The sequence below is a fragment of the Carassius gibelio genome, chromosome A8 (genome assembly GCF_023724105.1).
Source record: "Carassius gibelio isolate Cgi1373 ecotype wild population from Czech Republic chromosome A8, carGib1.2-hapl.c, whole genome shotgun sequence".
NCBI lineage: Eukaryota > Metazoa > Chordata > Actinopteri > Cypriniformes > Cyprinidae > Carassius > Carassius gibelio.
The window spans coordinates 7,310,269-7,332,849 of NC_068378.1; the positions used below are offsets into that span (position 1 = coordinate 7,310,269).

The 22,581-nt window shown below is 38.1% G+C and overlaps 1 protein-coding gene across 1 annotated transcript; it reads left to right on the forward strand.

The window, feature by feature from the left end:
- The first annotated feature begins 579 nt into the window (after nt 1-579).
- LOC128018291 (guanine nucleotide-binding protein subunit alpha-14-like) lies at nt 580-22,474 on the forward strand. The gene is made up of 7 exons (XM_052603726.1): nt 580-964; nt 6,507-6,691; nt 8,682-8,836; nt 9,819-9,947; nt 11,057-11,186; nt 11,283-11,436; nt 21,317-22,474. Exons 1-7 carry the CDS (start codon nt 844-846, stop codon nt 21,505-21,507), a joined length of 1,065 nt encoding a protein of 354 aa, XP_052459686.1. The 5' UTR covers nt 580-843; the 3' UTR covers nt 21,508-22,474.
- The last annotated feature ends 107 nt before the right edge of the window (nt 22,475-22,581 follow it).

Here is a 22,581-nt window from a genome sequence, read left to right on the forward strand (position 1 = left end):
ATCACTGAATTCAATGATGAACTGAATTTAACTATCATTTGACATTATTGACACACTGTTTTCCTAATGAATGTTGTTCAGTTGCTTTGACGCAATGTATTTTGTTTAAAGCACTATATAAATAAAGGTGACTTGACTTGACTCAGTAAGATCAAATAAATACTGTTTTTTTTAGCTTGGTTCATCAAAGAATCCTTAGAATTATTTCTGTGTCATGTTACACCCAGCTTTGCATTACACAAATTATTTACTTTTAAAATATATTAAATATATTGACTTAAAATTGTTACTTTTAATTGTAGCCCAATAATATTTCACAATATTACTGTTTTACTTTATTTGAGAATAAAGGACGTTAAAAAATCAAAGACCCTAAATATAATATGATATAATATATTAAATTGAATATTACATGTATAAATCTTTATATGATTTTTATGCACTAAACATAATGAAGTGGTGAAGTAGTTATACCCGGAAAAATATGCGGACATCCTACTTCCTTATTGGTGCAGGTGTGGTCCGCCGGCCCGGCCCCGCCCCTCCCCGCCTAGCCCCGCCCCCTGGGCGACTGACAGCAGCACAGATGCCCTTCACTGACACGAGGATGATCTTCTGCTGTCTCGACGCATGAGAGTCCAGCTCTGCTTCTCCTGCCGCTGGACATCCAGACTGAAGTTCTGCTCAACCGCTGGAGATTATGTTCAGAGGACTTTTAAAGGAGGAGCCCCTTCATGAACTCTCAGACTGTGGTGTGGAGCAGAAGCTGTTCTAGCGTGCTGAAGATTGTGCTCTTTTAAAATTGACGGGACTCTGAGAGAGAGAGAGAGAGAGAGAGAGATCATGGCTGGATGTTGCATGTCTGCCGAGGAGAAGGAACGGCAGAGGATAAATCAGGAGATAGAGAAACAACTGAGAAAAGACAAGAAAGACTCGCGTAGGGAACTCAAACTACTGCTGCTGGGTAAGACGTGTGCTTCATAGACTGTTATTAACTTGTGAAAAAAGATTTAGCCTACTTATAGATACAGATGTTTAATATACAGTATATGCTTGATTAGTTAGGGATATATATATATTGACATCTTTATATTGTGATAAACTAAACTTGTTCTTTTAAACATCTGTAGGCTGCTTGCAGGTAATGTAGATGATAGGACTGCTAAATGAAAGGCCACTTAAGTGTACTTAAAGAAACAAAAAAGATGCTTTTTATAGTGATGTTAAATTAACAGTTTTAATCTTTTGTCATGATTTGAGGATGTACACATATTTTGAGGCGCCAACTAAAGCACATGTAATGTACTTTTATTATTTATTATTTATTTTTTATTAATATATTTAAAGTTAACATATATAAATGTACTAAATTCATAACAAATATTTAAATACATCAAATACATGGTTCAATAGAAATCACAATAAAGTATTAGTTTACCATAACTGCAACAATAAAAATGATTATGAAATTACATATAAAGATGTACTTATGTCCTACTTAAGTGGGTCAAAAAACAACTAACTGCGTTTCATGTGAATATAAACTATTATACATTTTCATTTGATTGCAGATAGCATTCACTTAAGTATCTGAAATCATTACATCCAGATCACACTTAAGTATATTATTTTAAAGTACGTCATTTCCGTACTAAGTATTTTAAAATTATCCTAATGTGTGCTTTATTTCATAAGGGGAACGGATATAATACATTTACTGAAATTACTGTAAAAATAAAAATGGCTGAAGTTAGAAAAGCTCTAGCTGTATTTGTTGACTAATGTTTCGGGGGTCTGTGTGCGTGTGTGGATTTTTAGAAAGAAATGCCTGTGTGGTTTCGCTGCTGTGGCACCGTTTTATACAGCCGTTGCTGGCCACAGGGCCACTGTCTCTGTTCTTATTATGCAAAAGCATGCAAAGCAGGACCTGCAGTGAACTCTAAACAAACTTTCCTCAACAGCACTGCCTCCCTCAACAACACGCTAACACAACACGCAGGAGAAAAGGCTTTGTCGGATGTGCATGTGTGGTTTGAGTTACCTGTAACAGTCTGGTGGACTCATACACACACATGTGCAGAGTGTGTGAACTGAAGCAGACTCCCAGTAGAGTCATTATTGACTGAGCACATTAAGAGCTCGGCCCTCGAGAAAGGTCACGTTTACATCACCTTTACAATACACCTTTTATTTATAAATGTCAAACATGAGAATGTTGTATAATGACGTGCTTTACAATATGTAAAACTAAACATTTGCATTGTGCTTTCGTTGTGTGTGTGTGTGGGTGTGTGTAAATGGGATATTTTTGTGTCTTTAAAAAGTGACATAATTTCAGGTGTGACCAGTGCCAAACAATTACAGTCTTTATCAACATATTATATCAAAAATGATTTGTTCTTAGTTATATAAAACACATTCTGTTCATCTGTTTGTGACAAAATACACTACTTTTAAAAAATTTCTAGTTAAAGGTTTGGAATAATTATGTTTTTTTTTATGTTTTGTAATTGACTTATTGTAATTGTCCTATTAAAACTGCCTAATAATCTTGCCCACTAACACAATCTGAATTTGAGAATAAGCCTAAAATGTATAAAGCAAATATACACCGACCTTTGGCTATCTTATAAAGGAACAGGCTTTAGTAATAGTTATGTAACTTTCCGTGTTTAGGCGAAGGTAACAAGCAGGCTCCGCGGCCGCCTCGCTAAGGCTATGACTATGTTTGACAGGTACAATATTTGAAAATCGATAATTATTATTTTTTTTTATTACATTTATATCTGAATTTATGTCAACCTATAGACTTTCAAATATCAAAATGTCATGAATTAATATGTATTTGTGTACAAAATGACAAACATATTTTCCTATTATATTTTGCCTGGAAACGCTTCCAACAAGGCGTCGGTTCTATTTCTAGCATGCACGCGTCGAGCCGCGCCTGAGCCGCGCGTCTCACGCAGGCAGTCGGCAAGCTCTAACCTGTTAACATGGGAGCCGAATTAAAAACAGACACGCCACGCAGCTGAGATGCTTTCGCTCATCGCCACGCATCCAGTGAGTCCTGACCGGCCTAATGATGCCCGGGTGTTGGCTGTTGAGATTACAACAACGAGGTTGTACTTGAAGAATATCTAAGCACTGTATTGCAATACTTGCATTTTGCCCCGTCGCTCTCAATTTTAAAGTGCTCCAACGCTGTACTTTTTTTTGCCCGCTTCATATTAAAAAATGACTTCTTCTTGTGGACATTACAAATGTCTGGGAGCGCTCTGGCGGTCTCTGGTGGTGCAAAAATGTATTACAACTAAATTCAATGCACGCCATTGACGTCACTTAACCGAGCAAAATGTTTCACTCGGTTACGCAATTTTTAACGGTTAATCGGTTAACCGGTTAACCATGGCCACCCCTAGTCCTCGCACTGCAGTGCTCGGGCCCAAATTACTTGATACTCAATTATTATTGGTACACAGTTATTAATGATGGCCTCTTACTATTATTATCAATGTTATAATATATAATAATAAGAAATGTAATTTGCATATGAATAAAATAAAAAAAATAAATAAAATGATTTCTGAATGATCAGACTGGAGTAATGATGCTACAAATTCAGCTTTGCATCACAGAAATAAATTACTTTTTACAGTATTTTACAATAGAAAACTGTTACACAATATTACTGTATTATTTACCAAATAAATGCAGCCTTGGTGAGCAAAAGAGACTTCTTTCAAAAACAATAGAATCTTATTATTCCAAATGTTTGACCATTAGTATATTGTCTATAATTAATAAATATATTTTTGGACGTCTCCATAATTATGTGTTATTCATTATATTTTCCGCATGTGAAAGTGACTACAAGTCACTGTGGCTTTTAACAGATGTATACTTAAAAATAATACAAATAATAATAACAATAATAATATATTTTTATCATAATCTGTGGTCACCCACATTGTACACTTCCTAGCTGAATAAACATCATGGTGAAATAAATTTCTGGGACTTTCGGTTAAAGCTGATGACTCTTGGTTTTGGATTGAACTCATTCAAATCTGGTCATTTTCATTTGTGTAAAGCATCGCAATGTCGCTAGGACATTCTCAAGATGTTAATTCATGCAAAGTGGAGAGTTGTTGAATGGAAAATGGCCCACAGAAGAAATTTTCATTTCAAATTTGAAATCCCACAAGTTTTTTTTTTTTTTCATACCTTCTGATGACAAAACAATGTAGTTTTACAATTCCTGCACTCGGCAGGGACAATTTCACTCACATTTGGCACTTACAGAGTTTTTGTTTTGAAACCTGCCCTAGCTTTTCTGTTAACTGGCTGATAAATAATTCAAGCTCAAATTTTTTTTGATCATCTTTAAAGAAAAACATGTACTGAAGCTGACGACACTGAAGGAAATATGAACTATGAATGAGCCATATAACAGATTATGTAATGTGTCTAAGCACTTTCTGACTGATGTACTCACTATACACTACAGCAGTGCACACTAACAAACAGTGAGCCATCCAGAAAGTGCACTTCTCTCAGACAGCTGTAAAAGTGTCAACCAAAATGGGCCATTCACTTCCAGCAGAAAACACACTTTATATATTTATATCATGCCTCATTGTCCGACTGCAGAGAGCATTATTGTGAAATCTTATGTTCCAGAAACATGTGGCTATAAGGCATTCCCTCGAGAGTTAATGCTCTGCCAAAGTCAGTAAATCAGCCTCTGAAGTCTCAATTTATCCTAAATCTGACTTGAATATATATATACTGTACATACAAAGTCTGTATTCGGTTAAATCATAATGCCACTGCTCTGAACAAAATGAAATATGATTAGTAAGTGAGTGTCTAGTGAAGCTGAGGGTTTGCTTTAACACATGAAGTAGGCTTGAATAATGGCTTTAGTGTGGAGACTCTCACTCCACTCAGGGACTGTTTATTGGCCAAGACTAAGACAGATATTCTGCCACGCGGCACTTTAAACAAAAACAGTGAAACACACACCCCTCCTCAAACTCTTTCTCCTCTCGGCTCTATCCTTCACTCCTTTATCTTCTCTGATTTTTTACTATCTCTGACGGAGGAAACGACTGCAGTTATTGGTGTTATTTTTCTCAAATATACATTTTCTTTTTTTTTTGTTTGACTCTGTGCAGCTCAGCTCAGGCATTGTGCTTGTTTATATATATATATATATATATATATATATATATATATATATATATATATATATATATATATATATATATATATATATTTACATAGACTGGTCAAAGTTGACATGAATGCATTTACACTGCAGTTTGTGTGTATTTGGGATGTCAAGAAATTAACATTTGTAATCTAACCTCCAAAAAGATCATTTAAAGTCTTTATCGGGTAAAACGGGATAAGCATTGAGTAGACATTACAAGAAAAAATTTCTTTATAAAAATATTTTGACAACTTATAAGTATAATGTTTTTTTCAATTCTTTTCAACATTTTTCAGAAGCTGCACCTGAAGTTGCATTTAGGTATAACTGTAAAGACTGATTAAAGGTGGCATGAATGCATTTACACTGCAGTTAGAATTGCATAAATGATGCCACTTTTTCTATGTAGGCATAAATGTAGATACATAAACACCTTTTTGCAATTAATTTAAATCTAGAGTTTTACCAAACAGAATTGCAGAACATGCTCACATCTTCCATTGGTCAGAAAATCAAATAGCCACGCCCTAAACTCATGTCATTGGTTGAGCCAGTGTTGCTGTGTCTGGCTGATTTGGGTGATCAAGCAAACAGCAATGTTTCGTTAGTGCCTCCTAGTTACAGTAATTATGCTTTTCAGTGGATCAGCCGTTAATATATGGAATATGAGATATGAAAAAATCCATGCATACTAATAGACTGAGAAAATACAGTAGTTCAGAATGGTGTAAGATGGAGTGTAGCATGCTCATATATTCCCCACTCCTCTGTATATTCTCTGTGACTTTCGACCTTTTGAAATGATCCATCTTCCAGCTGTCCTGAGTAAAGACACAGCAGCTGGAGAATATAAACACAACTCTGGCAAGCCGTACGTTCAGCCTGCCGCACAGAATCATTTCAGGCTTGTCTTGCTACAGCAGCCCAACACTAAACAGATTTACTTTTTGTTCATCTCTGGGGAAAAAATATACAAATGAGAAGTGGACAGATTCACCCTACTGTTTGAGTTATTTAATCAAAGCCACAAAACCAGAGACCAAGCCATTACAGTTTCTCATGCATTTAAAAAAAAACATTTTGAAGCATAAAGGTAAATAATTCCTGGTTTTTGGAGTTGGCATTATTTTCCTTTAAAAAAAAAAGATAGAACTTGCAGTGCTATATTGATATACAAACGTACATGGCATTGTATTTATTCATAAACCCTGGTAATCTGTCCAAAAAACATGGTACTGTTTTGTTAGTGCAGATGCTGAAGGATGCATTTGTCTTTTCTCTCTTGTAGGCACAGGTGAGAGTGGCAAGAGTACGTTCATTAAACAGATGAGGATCATTCATGGCTCGGGTTATACTGATGAAGATAAGAAGGGCTTCATTAAGCTCGTCCACCAGAACGTGATCAGCGCCATGCAGTCCATGGTCAGAGCTATGGACATGCTGAAGATCGCATATGCTAACGCAGAAAACCAGGTACCACACACACATGCAAATTTGGAAACTGTAGATAAATTTCTTGATCACACCTTAGCAGTTTTTTCCATGCATTTTCAGCCTGAACAGTTTTGAGGTTACAAAAGTACAAATGCACCTATTATAGCGTCAGCTATTGTTGAATGAATGGGCGTGTGTGTGTGCCTAAATAGTGGGTTGAATTTGACACCACCCTACCACGTTTTTCTGGTTTTCAGAAAAGTAAATCAGAAAAATAATGTTCCTAGGGCTGTGCAAAAAATCGAATGCGATTTTATGCACATCTCATCAGTAAAGATGCTCCTGTGATTAGAAGTATATCTCCAGCACGTGCGTTCAGATCAGGGTTGCCAGGTTTTCACAACAAATCCTGCCCAGTTGCTTCTCAAAACTAGTCCAAAACTAGCCCAATCGTGTTTCCAGAAGGTTCCCCGATAAAAAATTGCTTCCCAGGGTTAAAATATACGTTTTTTTAGCATGGTTGCCATGGTAAAATTTGCATTTTAGGGGCTAAATATCACGTTATTTGTATTGGGGTCGCTTTGACCCGTGGACACTAAAAACAACCACAGACTTGGCAACACCGGTAAGCATTTACTACACTGAGCCGTAATTCAGTGACAATCTACACAAAATCGATGTTAAAATCGCAGGCGATTCCTTGTCGATTCTGAAAACGATTTTGTGTTAGTTGTCGGTAGACAATAGCCTATAGCCTGACTACGTCAGACTTCCTACTTCCGCTCAATTTCATTTCGCTTCTGTACTCAGTCTGATACAGCATCAGAGCTTTCTGTTTGCCACCGGTCTGGAAACAGCCGGGCCAATCAACAAACAGAGGGCGGGCTGAGAGCCGTGACGTAGATGCTGAGCGCCGAGTTTTACATTGTAGGTACATTGTAGAAATCGAAAACCGAAACGACCGCGGAAATGGGAAACGAGACACGGGATGCAATTCGCTCTGTTATGGAGAACATTCAACTCTTTTTCAAACTGCAAAAGTCGTTTACAGCCATGTACACTCCGGTATTTTGCTCGCATCATCATGTGTTCACAACAGGTTTACAGTGGAAGTTCAATCATAGATTTGAGTTCGATGCATGATGTCTGTGCTTCAATGTGGCTGTACAGGCGCATAACATACGTCATAACTAAACGTATCTGATTGGCTTACGGGTAACCAATGATTTTAAACTTCAGACAAGCGCCCCCTAGCGAGAGAGAAAACAGTTCTCTATTATGCCATTCCAGACTCTGTCTACGAAGCAAAGTGAAGTAGCAGAGTCTGGTATTACCAGGCTAGGTAGACTACGGCTCTGTGTAGTAACTGCCGCTCCACCTGAACCAGTGTTGCCAAGTCTGCGATTGTTTTTCATGTCCGCGGTTTGAAGCAACACCAATACCAATACCGTGATATTTAGCCCCTAAAATACAAATTTTACAAGGGCAGCCCTTCCAAAAAATTTTATTTTAACCCTGGGAAGCAATTTTTATCGGGGAACCTCCCGGAAACGCGATTGGGCTAGTTTTGGACTAGTTTTAAGAAGCAACTGGGCAAGATTTGTTGTGAAAACCTGGCAACCCTGATCTGAACACACGTACTGGAGATATACTTCTAATTAAAGGAGCATCATTACTGATGAGATGCGCATGAAAATCACATTCGATTTTTTACACAGCCCTGAATGTTCCCATTCTTTGCTGCCAGGAACCCTAAAAATCTGCCTTTGAAACAAGACTAAATACCCTTTTATATTCAAGATAACATACATATTCTTATATATTCATTTTGTTCTTTGCATATTTGATAATAAATTGGTCAAAAATGTCAAAATTATAGTTTTGTTAAACTTCACAATGGTGTTTTTTAATGTTCACCTGTTTATTTCTTTCTAGAAGTTTTTACGCTCTGTTTATACGCTCTGCACACTCTCATTGGTCCCTTGGGGAGATGCTGGTCAATCCTGATTGGCTGTGCTTGTCTCTGCAGGCTAATGGTACACTGGTGAATGATATTGAGGTGGATAAGATCATGAGTTTGGACGAGGCCCAATTCAGCGCCATCCGGAGTCTATGGAACGACACTGGGATTCAGGAATGCTACGACCGCCGGCGAGAGTACCAGCTAACTGACTCTGCCAAATAGTCAGTCTTGTCATTTTCAACCACTTAAAATGCTATAATCACTGCATTTTGACTGGGAGCTTTGTAGCTGGGAATTCTGCAGACCGTTGTTGAAAAAAAGTAGCATACTTTTTAAAAGAGTACTTAGAATATACTTTAAAAGAATATACTTAAGAGTGAATATAATGTTTTCAGTCAATTATGTGTAATTGTAAATGGAATTATAGTAAAGATTTATAATAAAAGTACTTAGTTGAGTGTTTTGACCCTCTTAAGCAGGATATAAATACATTTATATGTAATTTCATAATTACTTCTTTTGTCTTTGAAACATGGTTGAAATGTTACCGAATGTGCTAGCAAAAATATGCTAAATTGAAATATACTTCTGGTATGCCATGTATTAAAATGTATTTTTAATTACACATTTATAATGATTAAGTTGCAATTTATTGCATTTAAAAAAAATCTATATTAACTTTAAATGTCATATCAGATAATACAACAGTTAAAATTATAATTAAGTACGTTACATGTGTTTTAGTATGTTAGGCGACACATCAAAATAAGTGTGCTTCTTTAAAACACGACAAGAGATTATTAAAACAATGATTTCAAATGTAATTTATAGTAACATTTTTAAGTATGAAATTATTTGAAAAAGTTAACTTAAGTGTGTTAAAAAAAACATTGATGAAAGCGAACTCTTTTTAATATACACTTAAGTGGCATTTTATTTTAATAATATTATATTATCAGAAAGAGTCTTTTTAAAAATATATATACTTTTTAGATTTTAAGTACACAAGTGCACACTGAATGCAATTAAGTGCACTTATTCATTCACAAGTGGAGGTCTAGTATTAGAAAGTGTGCTTTCTCTAATCATTTTCATTTCTTTAAATATCCAGCATATCTGTTCATGTGTGGTATTATGGTGTAAAACCGGTTTGATCAGCTCAGCCCGTGACTTGACCACAGTATTTGTTTCCCCCTGTGACAGCTACCTGAGTGATCTGGATCGGATTTCAGACGCTGCGTACGTCCCCACAGAGCAGGACATTCTGAGAGTCAGGGTTCCCACCACAGGTATCATCGAGTATCCCTTCGACCTGGAGAACGTCATCTTCAGGTGCGTCCACACTTGCGTTTCGTCACAGGCAAAAATACATTGCGCTGGATGAGTTTTCAAGAGAGACCTTTTTTTTTTAAATGCATGCGCCAAATTCTTAGAAATGTCCTCTTTGTACTTAAGTTGGTTTCATGATTTTGAGCAAGTTTTGACATATTTTTAACCATAGTTTAAGTGTAATGAAAAAATCATGTTTTCAAGTTTTTGGGGAGTCACAATACACCATTTCACACCTTGTCTTGTCCTACAAAGGTAAAATTATCAGACTTATTGACCGTTAGTTAAAGTAAGTGATTTTAATTTGGTGGAAAAGTATTAAAAATCTTTTCAACAATTTTATTTTTTAAGAGGCCTTTGTTTTTCATTATATTATCAGGACAGTTGTACCAATGTATTTATTATCAATTTATTACATTTAAGAAATATTAAACCTTTTGATTTGAATGAATTGTCACTATTAACTAGGACTCAATAAATTCCTAATTGGCTTCTTATTAATAGAAAGGCAGTTGTTAAGTTTAGGTATGGGGTAATTAAGAGATATTTTAGATTAAGGGATCTAAAATATGGTCACACAGAATAAAACATTAATGTGTGCTTTATAAGTACTAATATACATTCAATATGCTAGTAATAATATGTTTTCTAGTTAATGGAGAGAATTGGTCCTTAAAATAAAGTCTTACCTAAACAATTAAAAAAAGGATTTCAAAAGTTAGGATTTCTTCACTAAAATGATAAGAAATAAGGCTTATACCTTATTTTCTTGTACTTGTTACATTGTAATTATACAATTAAGTACTGAGTAATAATAATTCATCATGTGAATTTACTATATGGTTCGAATTCGGATTAGAGATAGTTGCATGTAATTATGCATATATTTCATTTTTATTACTATAGTAAGGACATGTAACATGTCTAACAAGGACGCTGTAAAATAAAGTGTTACCAAACTAAGATATGCGTGAAAACTTGTGGACTAACTTTAAGACAATCGCTTGTCCCATGCAAGTAACATGTTGCTTTATATTGATTGCTCTAGTTTATCTCCGTTAAACTCATAAGTGAACCACTCTGTATCTTTCATGTTTATCTGATGTCATCAGGATGGTGGACGTCGGGGGTCAGCGATCCGAGCGCAGGAAGTGGATCCACTGCTTTGAGAACGTCACCTCCATCATCTTCCTGGTGGCTCTGAGCGAGTACGACCAGGTCCTGGCTGAATGTGACAATGAGGTCAGTGCACTTCTGCACTTCCTCGTGCAGGCTGTTCCTCTGTGACTTCATGCTCATGTCTGCTGAGTGGATTTGAAATGGTCTCATGTGTTTCAGAACCGGATGGAGGAGAGTAAAGCTTTGTTTAAAACCATCATCACATATCCTTGGTTCCAGCAGTCGTCTGTGATTCTCTTTCTTAATAAGACAGACATCCTGAAGGAGAAGATTGTGCACTCTCACCTGGCCACCTACTTCCCAGAATTCACAGGTGAGTCATTCATAAGCAGTTCACTTGGGACACAAGGTACTTCTTTAGGTAATGCTTGCAAGGCAGGAATTAATCATTTTTAATTAGTCATTCTGGTGAAAATAAACCGCAATATTATTTTATAGGAATGAGTTTAATTTAGGATTGCTGTGAAAAAAAAACTTTTTAAATACCATTTAAATAGGAGTAACCATCAAGGGACACTTGGATTATGTGTGTGTACACAGTATTAACTTTTTTTTTTATATAAAAGTTTTTAAATATGTATATATGTGTATTATTAATATATAATATGTATGTATACATAGGTATATGATAAATGTGTATATTATAATATTATTTTTTAACAAATATCATAAATTGATTAATTCCTAAAATGTTAGGTTTTAATAAAGTTGCACTACATGAGATTTTACAGCCTGAACCAAACTCTAATAATCTGCTCTTTAAAATATATTTATTGACTTGTGACTTGTCTTTGTGATATTAGTTCTGTGGTATTGATTAGATTTCAAATTGTTTAATTCACCTCTATATGTAATTCAATTAAAATATCAATGATTAAAAGATCTGATATTTATTGTTCCCTTTAGTCGGTCACTTTTGGCATCACGTCGGTAATGACTGATGAACTGAGATCTCGCTTAGAGAAACCAATCCACTTCAAGTGTAACAGAAAAAGCCATTGCACAATGGCATGCAATGATTGCATCCACAGCGTGGACATAAAAAGGCAGCAGGTGCAATGCACACCAGCTTTTAGCTTCGGAGCCAATCGATCACATAGTTTTGCTCTTAACTACTCTACTGAAAGAAGGAGACTGAACGAGTTGGTGGTACGGCACTTCAGCGGTGGTGGCCACACATCAGGCTGCACTACCCCCTGTTTGTGCTGCAGGCGGTCATCTCCCCTGTGCTCTTGACCACGTTAAAATAGCCTTGTTCTTTTTGTAAAGGCGATATCACCCGTGCATTTCTGAATGCAGTCGTTACCTGGCGTCGGGTGATAGTCACGATTGCTGCCTCACATGTCTAGGCATTAAGCACATTGGGGTGGCGTTCATGGATGAGTCATGTTCTCATTGCGGGACATGCATCATGTCACTTTGCGAGATCGGGCAGTACGAGGAGCAGGTCCTGATTGTGGTGCCTTACTGGCCCACTCGAAACTGGTTCTCAGGAACTAATGAGCCCCTCAGGAACTAAACAGCCCCTCCCTGAAAGATTCCTCAGAGGAAGGATCTACTGACTAAGAGACGGGGCACCCTGTGGCACCTGCGTCCAAACCTCTGGAAACTTCATGACTGGTCCCTGGACGGGATGCAGAGGTTCTAAGTGACCTACCCCAAGGGGTACTTGACTCCATCACTTCGGCGAGAGCACCATCTACAAGACTATCTTATGCCTTGCAGTGGAAGCTGTTCGTCGAGTGGTGCTCTTCTGAAGAAGACCCCCGAAGATGCCCTATCAGAGTCAAGCTGTCCTGGTTTTCAGGTTCCTTAGGGTGACCTGAAGGATAAATCCACCCCGGCCCACCTCTGTACCATCTTGGGACCTGTCTGTAGTGCTCAAAGCACAACAGCAGGGCCCATTAGAGCCTTCAGTTTAAGTTTCTATTAATGAAGGTTCTGCTCCTGCTTGCCTTCATCAAGAAAATAGGGGACCTGCATGCATTCTTGGCTGACGAATCATGCCTAGAGTTTGGGCTGGCTGACTCTTAAGTAATCCTGAGCCCCCAGCCCGGTTATGTGCCCATGTTCCCACTACTCCCTTCAGGGATCAGGTGGAGAGCCAGTAAGCGCTGCCCCTCAGAGGATGCAGATCCAGCCCTAGCTTTGCTTTGTCCCGTCCAAGCCTTAAGATGATACCTAGACTGGACACAAAGCTTCAGGACCTCAGATCAGGACCTTTGTCTGTTACAGAGGTGGAAGGGGAATGTGTTTTTCCAAGCAAAGGATGACCCACTGGATAGTAGATGCCATCATCCTGGCTTATCAGGCACAGCACTCAGGATGAAGGACACTCTAATAAAAGTGTTACATCCGCCTAGACACTGGCTCGTGGTGCCTCACTGATAGATATTTGTAGGACTGTGGGCTGGTTGACCTCAAAAGTTCTGTACATTTTATAACCTTCGTGTGGAGCCAGTATCCACCTGTATTCTCACCTCAAACGGGCAGAAGCACTGAGAAGCCCAGGTTTAGTGTTGGCTTGCTAAAAACCACTCCAGAGAGTCCGTAATGTAGACCTTGTTGAGTTCCTCCATCCTCGGCAGACAGACATAGCGGAATGTTCTGCACCAGTCCCTCACACAGTGAAGATGTAAGAACCAGTAAAGGGCTGGGTTCCAGATGTAGAGACCTTAGTGGATCCCATATGAGTAAAGTCCACAGTATAGCCACAAGTGGAACAGGTACTTTTTCCCAGTGTTATCCAATCTCACTGAGTGGGTAGTTCTATAACAACCGTGACTGGCCTTCTTGTTACGATCCCGGCCTATGCCAAAAAGGGGGCACGGCTTGGCTCCTCAGCATCTGCACCTGCTACCTACAGCTGGATGCTGTGGTGCATTGTAAGAAGTAATAATACTTCGTCACAGTACTTAAATATTTTTTGGGAGTATCTGTACTTGAGTTTTTATATTTCAGCCAACCTTTACTCCACTACATTTCCTAATTAAAATGTATACTTTTACTCGGATACATTTCCCTGAAGCATGTTCATTGCTTACTACAAAATAGTCAGAAGTCAGAAGAACACAGGAAAGCATGTTTGACGATTCAGTGGTCTGGCGTTTGCTAGTTAGACTCCTAAAAACACCTTTGCGAATGATTCATCAATGATTCATGATTCAAAAATCAGCATGAACACATTTAATAATAATTTTATACAATTTCAGTAAAGCGATAAATTACTTATGTTTTAGACATAAAATTGCTTGTTTTTGCTCAATTTTGCCAACGAAAATAGTTCCAAACAAAGATCACAGCACTGCTTTGCATCTCTAAGCAATGGATGATGTTACTTATTGAATTTTTGAATGATTCGGTTGAATAAATTATTTAGTGATTCACTCATTAACACAGTCAAATGCTTTGTTTCTGAATTAATCTCTATATGCCACTCATTAACAGGCAATTATTGTCACCTACTGGTGGTTTTAATTTCACATTTCGACTTCTGTTCATGTATTAAATTATTTCAGATATCAGTATCAATGTTTTATGTTAAAAACAAAACACTATTTATACATATTTAGTTGCAGGTTAAATGCATCAATGTCCCTTCTGAGATACATAAACTGTAAATACACCTAAAAAAGCTTTTTCAGATGCAGATTCCAGAAATGTTTTCTTGTGTTGGAATGAAAGACACTAAGTACAGATGAAGTGCTTCTTATTCTTATCCCAAAATAATAAATGGATAAAGCGATTTAAAACTGAACAAAATCTTGCTACTCAAGCTGTGTATGATTTTTTTATATATATGTGACCCTGGAGCGCAAAACCAGCTTTTAAGTCGCTGGGGTATATTTTTAGCAATAATCAAAAATACATTGTATTGGTCCAAATTATCGATTTTTCTTTTATGCCAAAAGTCATCAGGATATTAAGTAAAATAAATTAAGTTAATTTACTTCTGTAAATATATCAAAACTTAATCTTTGATTAGTAAAATGCATTGCTAAGAATTCAATTGGAAAACTTCAAAGGTGATTTTTTTTGCACCCTCAGATTCCAAATTTTCAAATACTTGTATCTCAAACAAATATTGTCAGATCCTAATTAACCATACATCAATGGAAGGCTTATTTATTCAGGTTTCAGATGAATCTATCTAAATCTCAATTTTGAAAAATTTACACTTAACTTGGTTTTGTGGTCCAGGGTCACATATATTTATTTGCTTCTTTTCCATTTTGCATTTATTTGTACTTTTACTCTAAATACTTAATTACTATTAAGATTAAAAAAATACTTTAGTGAACAAGGGTTACATACGTATGTAACAGAGACTATATATATATATATATATATATATATATATATATATATATATATAGTCTATTACATTTAATAACATACTGTAATATAATCACATTTTAGATTGCACATTACAAACAAGTAGCATGTCTACGTATTGATTAACAGGTTTAATTAATCAATATTAAATTTTAAATGTAAAATTTGATAATTTTAATTTAAATTTAAATATTGATAAACAAAAGATCGAGTTTCACTCGTTCATTCTGGTTAGTGTCTACATTCCTCCGCAAGTGCACATGAGCTCAGCTTTACAGAAACTCGCTGATCAGATCACAGAGACAGAACAACAACACCCAGACTCTGTTTTAATCATTCTTGGGGGCTTTAATAAAGCCAGTCTCTCTCGTGAACTGCCTAAATACAGACAGCATGTTACATGTCCCACAAGAGACAGTAATATACTGGATCACTGCTACACCACAATAAAGGATGCATATCACTCTGTTCCACTATCAGCTTTGGGATGTTCTGATCATTGCCTGGTTCATCTTATACCAACCTACAAGCAGAAACTTAAATCTGCTGTAGTAAAGACTGTGAAGAGATGAGCCAGCGAAACAGAGCAGGATTTACAATCTTGTTTTGACCACACTGATTGGAGTGTTTTTGAAGTTGTTACCACTGATCTGGATGAACTCACAGAGACTGTAACATCCTATATTAGTTTTTGTGAGGATATATGCATTCCTACCAGGACTTATTTAACATTCAACAATGATAAGCCATGGTTTATATCAAAACTCTGACACCTTCGTCAGGCTAAAGAGGATGCCTACAGAAATGGGGACAGGGTTTTGTACAATCAGGCCAGGAACACACTGAACAAAGAGATTAGAGCTAAAGAGTTGGAAGACCAGTTTACTTCGAACGACTCAACTTCAGTTTAGAGAGGACTGAGAGCCATCACTAACTACAAGACACCATCCCCCTGCACTGAGGCTAATCAACGACTTGCTAACGACCTGAATGAGTTTTATTGTAGATTTGAAACCCCCAACACCCAATCTGACCATCTCCCTACACAACCATTTACACCTCCTGCAATCCCACTCTCCACACCTACTGCTCTTCAAATCTGTGAAGATGATGTGCGCCAGGTCTTCAAGAAGAATTAAAGAAGAAAGGCACCAGGCCCAGATTGCGTTTTACCAGCCTGTCTGAAAATCTGTGCTGACCAGCTGGCCCCCATCTTTTCACAGATCTTCAACAGATCCCTGGAGTTGTGTGAAGTGCCTTCCTGCTTCAAACGCTCCACCATCATCCCCATTCCAAAGAAACCCAAGATAACAGGACTTAAAGGGGTGGTGAAATGCTATTTCATGCATACTGAGTTTTTTACACTGTTAAAGAGTTGGATTCCCATGCTAAACATGGACAAAGTTTCAAAAATTAAGTTGTACGTTTGAAGGAGTATTTCTGTTCCAAAAATACTCCTTCCGGTTTGTCACAAGTTTCGGAAAGTTTTTTTCGAGTATGGCTCTGTGTGACGTTAGATGGAGCGGAATTTCCTTATATGGGTCCTGAGGGCACGTCTGCCGGAAGAGCGCGCGCTCCCGTATAGCAGAGCAGAGAGAGGCTGTGCACAGACAATCACTGATCAGAGCGAGAGCGTCGCGAAATGTCACAAAAGGAGTGTGTTTTTGGTTGCCAGGGCAAGACAACCCTGCACAGATTACCAAAAGACAACCCTGCACAGATTACCAAAAGAGAAACAGCATTAAGGGACCAGTGGATGGAGTTTATTGTTACAGAGCATCAACGGAGTTGTGCAAGTGTTTGTGTTTGTTCCCCTGCATTTCGAAGATGCTTGTTTTACAAACAAGGCCCAGGTTGACGCTGGATTTGCACATCGTTTATTTCTTAAGGATAATGCAATCCCAACGAAAAAGGGTCACGATCGTGTGTTGGAACCGCAGGCGGTGAGTAAAACTGCTTCAAATATCTCTGTGTTATTAACTTAGCTATCGGCGCGTAAGCACATCAAGTAAACAACATGCGATGTTGTCATCAAACTGCACTTTCCACATGTAACGTTACAGCTTAAAAAAAAAAAAAAAAAAAAAAAAAAAGACGACAAAGTGAAACTTAGTCATTTTCCAAAACCGCTAAGCAAATATATACAGTTTCAATACATACCACATAGAGAAGCCTTTGCTGATGCTGCTCTTGTTAAATTTCAGCCTCTGGATCTGTGTCACAGCTTCCAGACTCGCTCAACACAAAAGCCTACTGGCGCTCGTGGTTCTTTAGCTCCGCCCACACGTCACGCCTCTAGGCGCTCGTGTTTTTCCGGGAAAAATCAGTACAGACTATCTTTCTCTTATGAATATAATAAAACTAAAGACTTTTTGGAGTAAAGAAGGATGCAGTACTACCCTATAGGTACTCAAGATTAACAGGATATTGAGTGAAAACGAGCATTTCACCCCCCCTTTAACGACTACAGACCTGTGGCTCTAACGTCTGTCGTCATGAAGTCATTTGAAAAACTGGTTCTGGCTGATCTGAAGGACATCACTGGACCCTTATTGGACCCTCTGCAGTTTGCTTACCGAGCAAACAGGTCTGTGGATGATGCAATCAATATGAGATTGCACTTCATCCTGCAACATCTGGACAAAAGAGGGACTTATCTGGGGATTCTGTTTGTAAACTTTAGTTCGGCTTTCAACACCATCATCCCAATAGCCCTCTAGACCAAACTGATCCAGCTCTCTGTTCCTAGCTCTATCTGTCAGTGGATCACCAGCTTTCTGACAGATAGGCAACAGTTAGTGAGACTGGAGAAATTCATGTCAAACAGCTGTTCCACCAACACTGGTGCCCCTCAGGGATGTGTTCTCTCCCCTCTGCTCTTCTCCCTGTACACCAACGACTGCACCTCTAAAGACCCGTCTGTCAAGCTCCTGAAGTTTGCAGATGACACTACAGTCATCGGCCTCATCCAGGACGGTGACGAGTCTGCATAAAGACAAGAGGTTGAGCAGCTGGCTGTCTGGTGCAGTCTCAACAACCTGGAGCTGAACACGCTCAAAAGAGTGGAGATGATAGTAGACTTCAGGAGAAAGCCCCCTGCACTCCCCCCACTCACCATCATAAAACAGCAGTGTGACTGCAGTGGAGTCATTCAGATTCCTGGGAGCCACCATCACTCAGGACCTGAAATGGGACAATCACATTGACTCCATTGTGAAAAAGGCCCAACAAAGGTTGTAGGTTTCCTTCGCCAGCTGAGGAAGTTAAACCTGCCACAGGAGCTGCTGAAACAGTTCTACTTAGCCGTCATTGAGTCTGTCCTGTGTACTTCAATAACTGTCTGGTTTGGTTCAGCAAAAAATCAGAGATCAGAAAATTACAGAGAACTGTTCGGACTGCTGAAAGGATTATTGGTGCAGTTTTCTTCACAAAACCATCAGTGACCAATTCTCCACACCACAGACTGAGGACAACTTCACAATGACTGACACACACTGTTTCTCCTCCTTCTCCCCACTCTCAGAGATGGACGTTTTCAAACTTCTCCTGTCCAATCATCCTACTACTTGTCCACTTGATCCGATCCCCACTCACCTCCTTCAAGCGATCTCTTCTTCAGCCATACCTTCGCTTACTCACATTATCAACTCCTCTCTTCAATCTGGAACATTTCCCTCAGCATTCAAGCAGGATCGGGTAAGCCCACTGCTCAAGAAACCATTTCTAAATCCAGCTCGAAAACTAAAGACCAGTATCCCTTCTTCCATTCATTGCAAAGACACTTGAGTGAGCTGTGTTCAACCAGCTTTCTATGTCCCTTGTAAAGAACAACCTCCTGGACAGCAACCAATCTGGCTACAAAAGTGGCCACTCAGCTGAGACTGCTCTACTCAGTTACTGAAGCCCTGCGACTAGCAACTTCAAAATCCTCAGTATTCATCTTACTGGACCTCTCTGCTGCTTTTGACACTGTTAATCACCAGATTCTCCTGTCCACCCTCAGAAAGATGGGCATCTCTGGAACCGCACTCCTGTAGGTTAAGTCCTACCTCTCTGACAGATCCTTCACTGTGTCTTGGAGGGGGTGATGTTTCAAAGTCACAACACCTTGTTACTGGGGTTCCTCAAGGCTCAGTACTTGGACCACTTCTCTTCTCCATTTAAATGACGTCATCTGGATCTGTCATTCAGAAGCATGGCTTTTCTTATCACTGCTGGGCTGATTACACCCAACTCTACTTCTCATTCCAGCCAGATGACCCGACGGTAGCTGCTCGCATTTCAGCCTGTCTGAGTAACATTTCTAGCTGGATGAATGACCATCACCTTCACCTTAACCTTACGAAGACAGAACTCCTGGTGATTCCAGCTAACCCATTGCTTCATCACAACTTCTCTATACAGCTGGGTTCATCAACCATTACTCCTTCGAGGACAGCCAGAAACCTAGGAGTTGTGATGGATCATCAATTAAGCTTCACTGACCACATTCCTACAACGACCCGGTCCTGCAGGTTTGCCTTATACAACATTAGGAAGATTAGACCCTTCCTGTCAGAGCAAGCAACCCAACTTCTTGTCCAAGCTCTTGTTCTCTCCAGACTGGACTATTGTAATGCTCTCCTGGCGGGCCTTCCTGGATGTACTGTCAAGCTTCTGCAATTGATTCAGAATGCAGCAGTGAGGGTTGTCTTCAATGAGCCAAAAAAAGCTCACGTTACTCCTCTTCTCATCAGGTTACACTGGCTACCAGTAGCCGCTCGCATCAAATTTAAGGTACTGATGCTAGCCTACAAGACGACCACTGGCACGGCACCAACATACCTAAACTCACTGGTTAAATCTTATGTGCCCTCCAGAAGTTTGGGCTGTGCAAGTGAACAACGCCTTGTGGTGCCATCCCAAAGAAGTTCAAAATCACTCTCACGGACCTTTTCCTGGACTGTGGCCAGCTGGTGGAATGATCTCCCAATCTCAATTTGTACAGCTGAGTCTTTACTCATTTTCAAGAAACATCTAAAGACTCATCTTTTTCGCCTGCACTTAACCAACTAATACTAGCACTTTTCCTTTTCTTGTCTTTTCATTTATAAAAAAAAATTATAAAATAAAACTTGGCTATGCGTTCTATACTAGACTAACTGAGACTTGTCGTGGCGCTTGTATGCTGTTGTTGTTCTCTTGTTGACCTGACTGCTTCTATTGTTCTCATTTGTAAGTCGCTTTGGATAAAAGCGACTGCTAAATGATTAAATGTAAATGTAATGTAAATGGTGCTCCCCTGCCAACCCTTCAAGAACTGTATACATCCAGAGTGAGGAAAAGGGCTCAGAAAATCACTCTGGATCCTTCACATCCAAGTCACCCCATCTTTGAACTTTTGTCATCTGGCCGGGGCCTCAGAGCTGCAAATACCAGAACAGTCAGGAACAAGAACAGTTTCTTCCCCCAGGCAATCTATCTCATGAACAGTTTAATGTTCCCCACTTAATGCTTATGCAATAAAAATGTGCAATATCCATATATATATTTTTTACCCCTCCATCCTAGTACATCCCTGCATCTTACTCAATCCTATTCCATTATCATTTATAGCACAATTGTTTATACACTTATTTATTTGCCAATTATTATAAAAAAAATTTTTTGTCTGTGTGTTGTTGTCTCTGTGTACTGGAAGCTTTTGTCACTAAAACAAATTCCTTGTATGCGCAAGCATACTTGGCAATAAAGCTCTTTCTGATTCCGATTGAGATATATATATATATATATATATATATATATATATATATATATATATATATCAAAATACATATTTCAATACATTACATTGATCCATTTATTACTGTAATTTTCAGGCCCCCAAAATGATCCAAAGTCAGCCCAGGAGTTTATTCTTAAGATGTACCAGGATGAAAACGAAGACAAAGACAAAACCATCTACTCTCACTTCACTTGTGCCACAGACACGGAGAACATCCGCTTGATCTTCGCAGCTGTGAAAGACACCATCCTCAGACACAACCTTAAAGAGTTCAACCTGGTTTAAAGTCAACAACTAGTCCTCATCCTGGAGGACAATCCTGGTCCTGCTCTCTTCTGTTGATCTGTTGAGTAGATTTATCTCTCACATTAGCTTAACATTGTTCTATTGTTGACTAAGGACTTATATAAGGAAGTATCTAGGAGAATGCCCTAATGGATTAGATGTCAAGCCTTGATCTACCATTACAAGGACGAACCTTCTTTTCAGTTGCGTTTAGGTCCTCTGATAGATGGGTAGGTTTCATTGACAACAGATTTTGCCATTTTGCTCTTAATGTGAGTCGAGTTTACAAGGGATGCTACTTAGGAGGGGTTAAGGCACATGTAAAAAATGTTTTCCTGATGTAATAGATCAAACTCTTGAAGACTCCTTGAAGCATTTAAAGGCAAAAAAGATGGAGAAGTTTACATTTTAATTTAAAAACATGGATTTTTTTTTTTTTAAAGATGCTGTGAAGTTGCCTTATGCAGTTGTAACGCAAGCCTGAATCATGATTATGCATTTGTAGAAATTAAAGTTATACATTTAATTCACATATTTTTTATGTAATTATGTTATTTGATTATCTCAATGTAAAAAATAATTTAATAGCCATTTTAAACTGGCGTTTTAGTGTCAAATTGTACATTGTAAATGATATTTATCATTTAAAACATGCATATTCCTTTAAAAAAAAAAAAAAAAGGTTTCTCACAGAAAATTCAGTCACAGGGCAAATTCAGAAAGTTTTCACATTTACGCAGCCGCTGATTTTTTCATTACTTTACCTTGGTTTCGTAGCAGGTATATGCTGTAGTGAATACCTGAAGTGCCTTTAAACTGTAATGTCTGTATCTGCTTTGATAATATTTATTAAACAAGGATATACAAGGATATGTTGTTACTCATTCAAATTTAACAAAATTCTAAATACGTTTATTAAATGTGCATAATTAGAAACTACAAGAAAATGATGCAATAAATGTTCATGCTTTTCTTTGCTTTTATAGTCACCATTTAATGACATTCACAGTTCTCAATTTTAACACACTACCATGATGCATTTCCAATTGAAAATAAATATATGATAAAAACCTT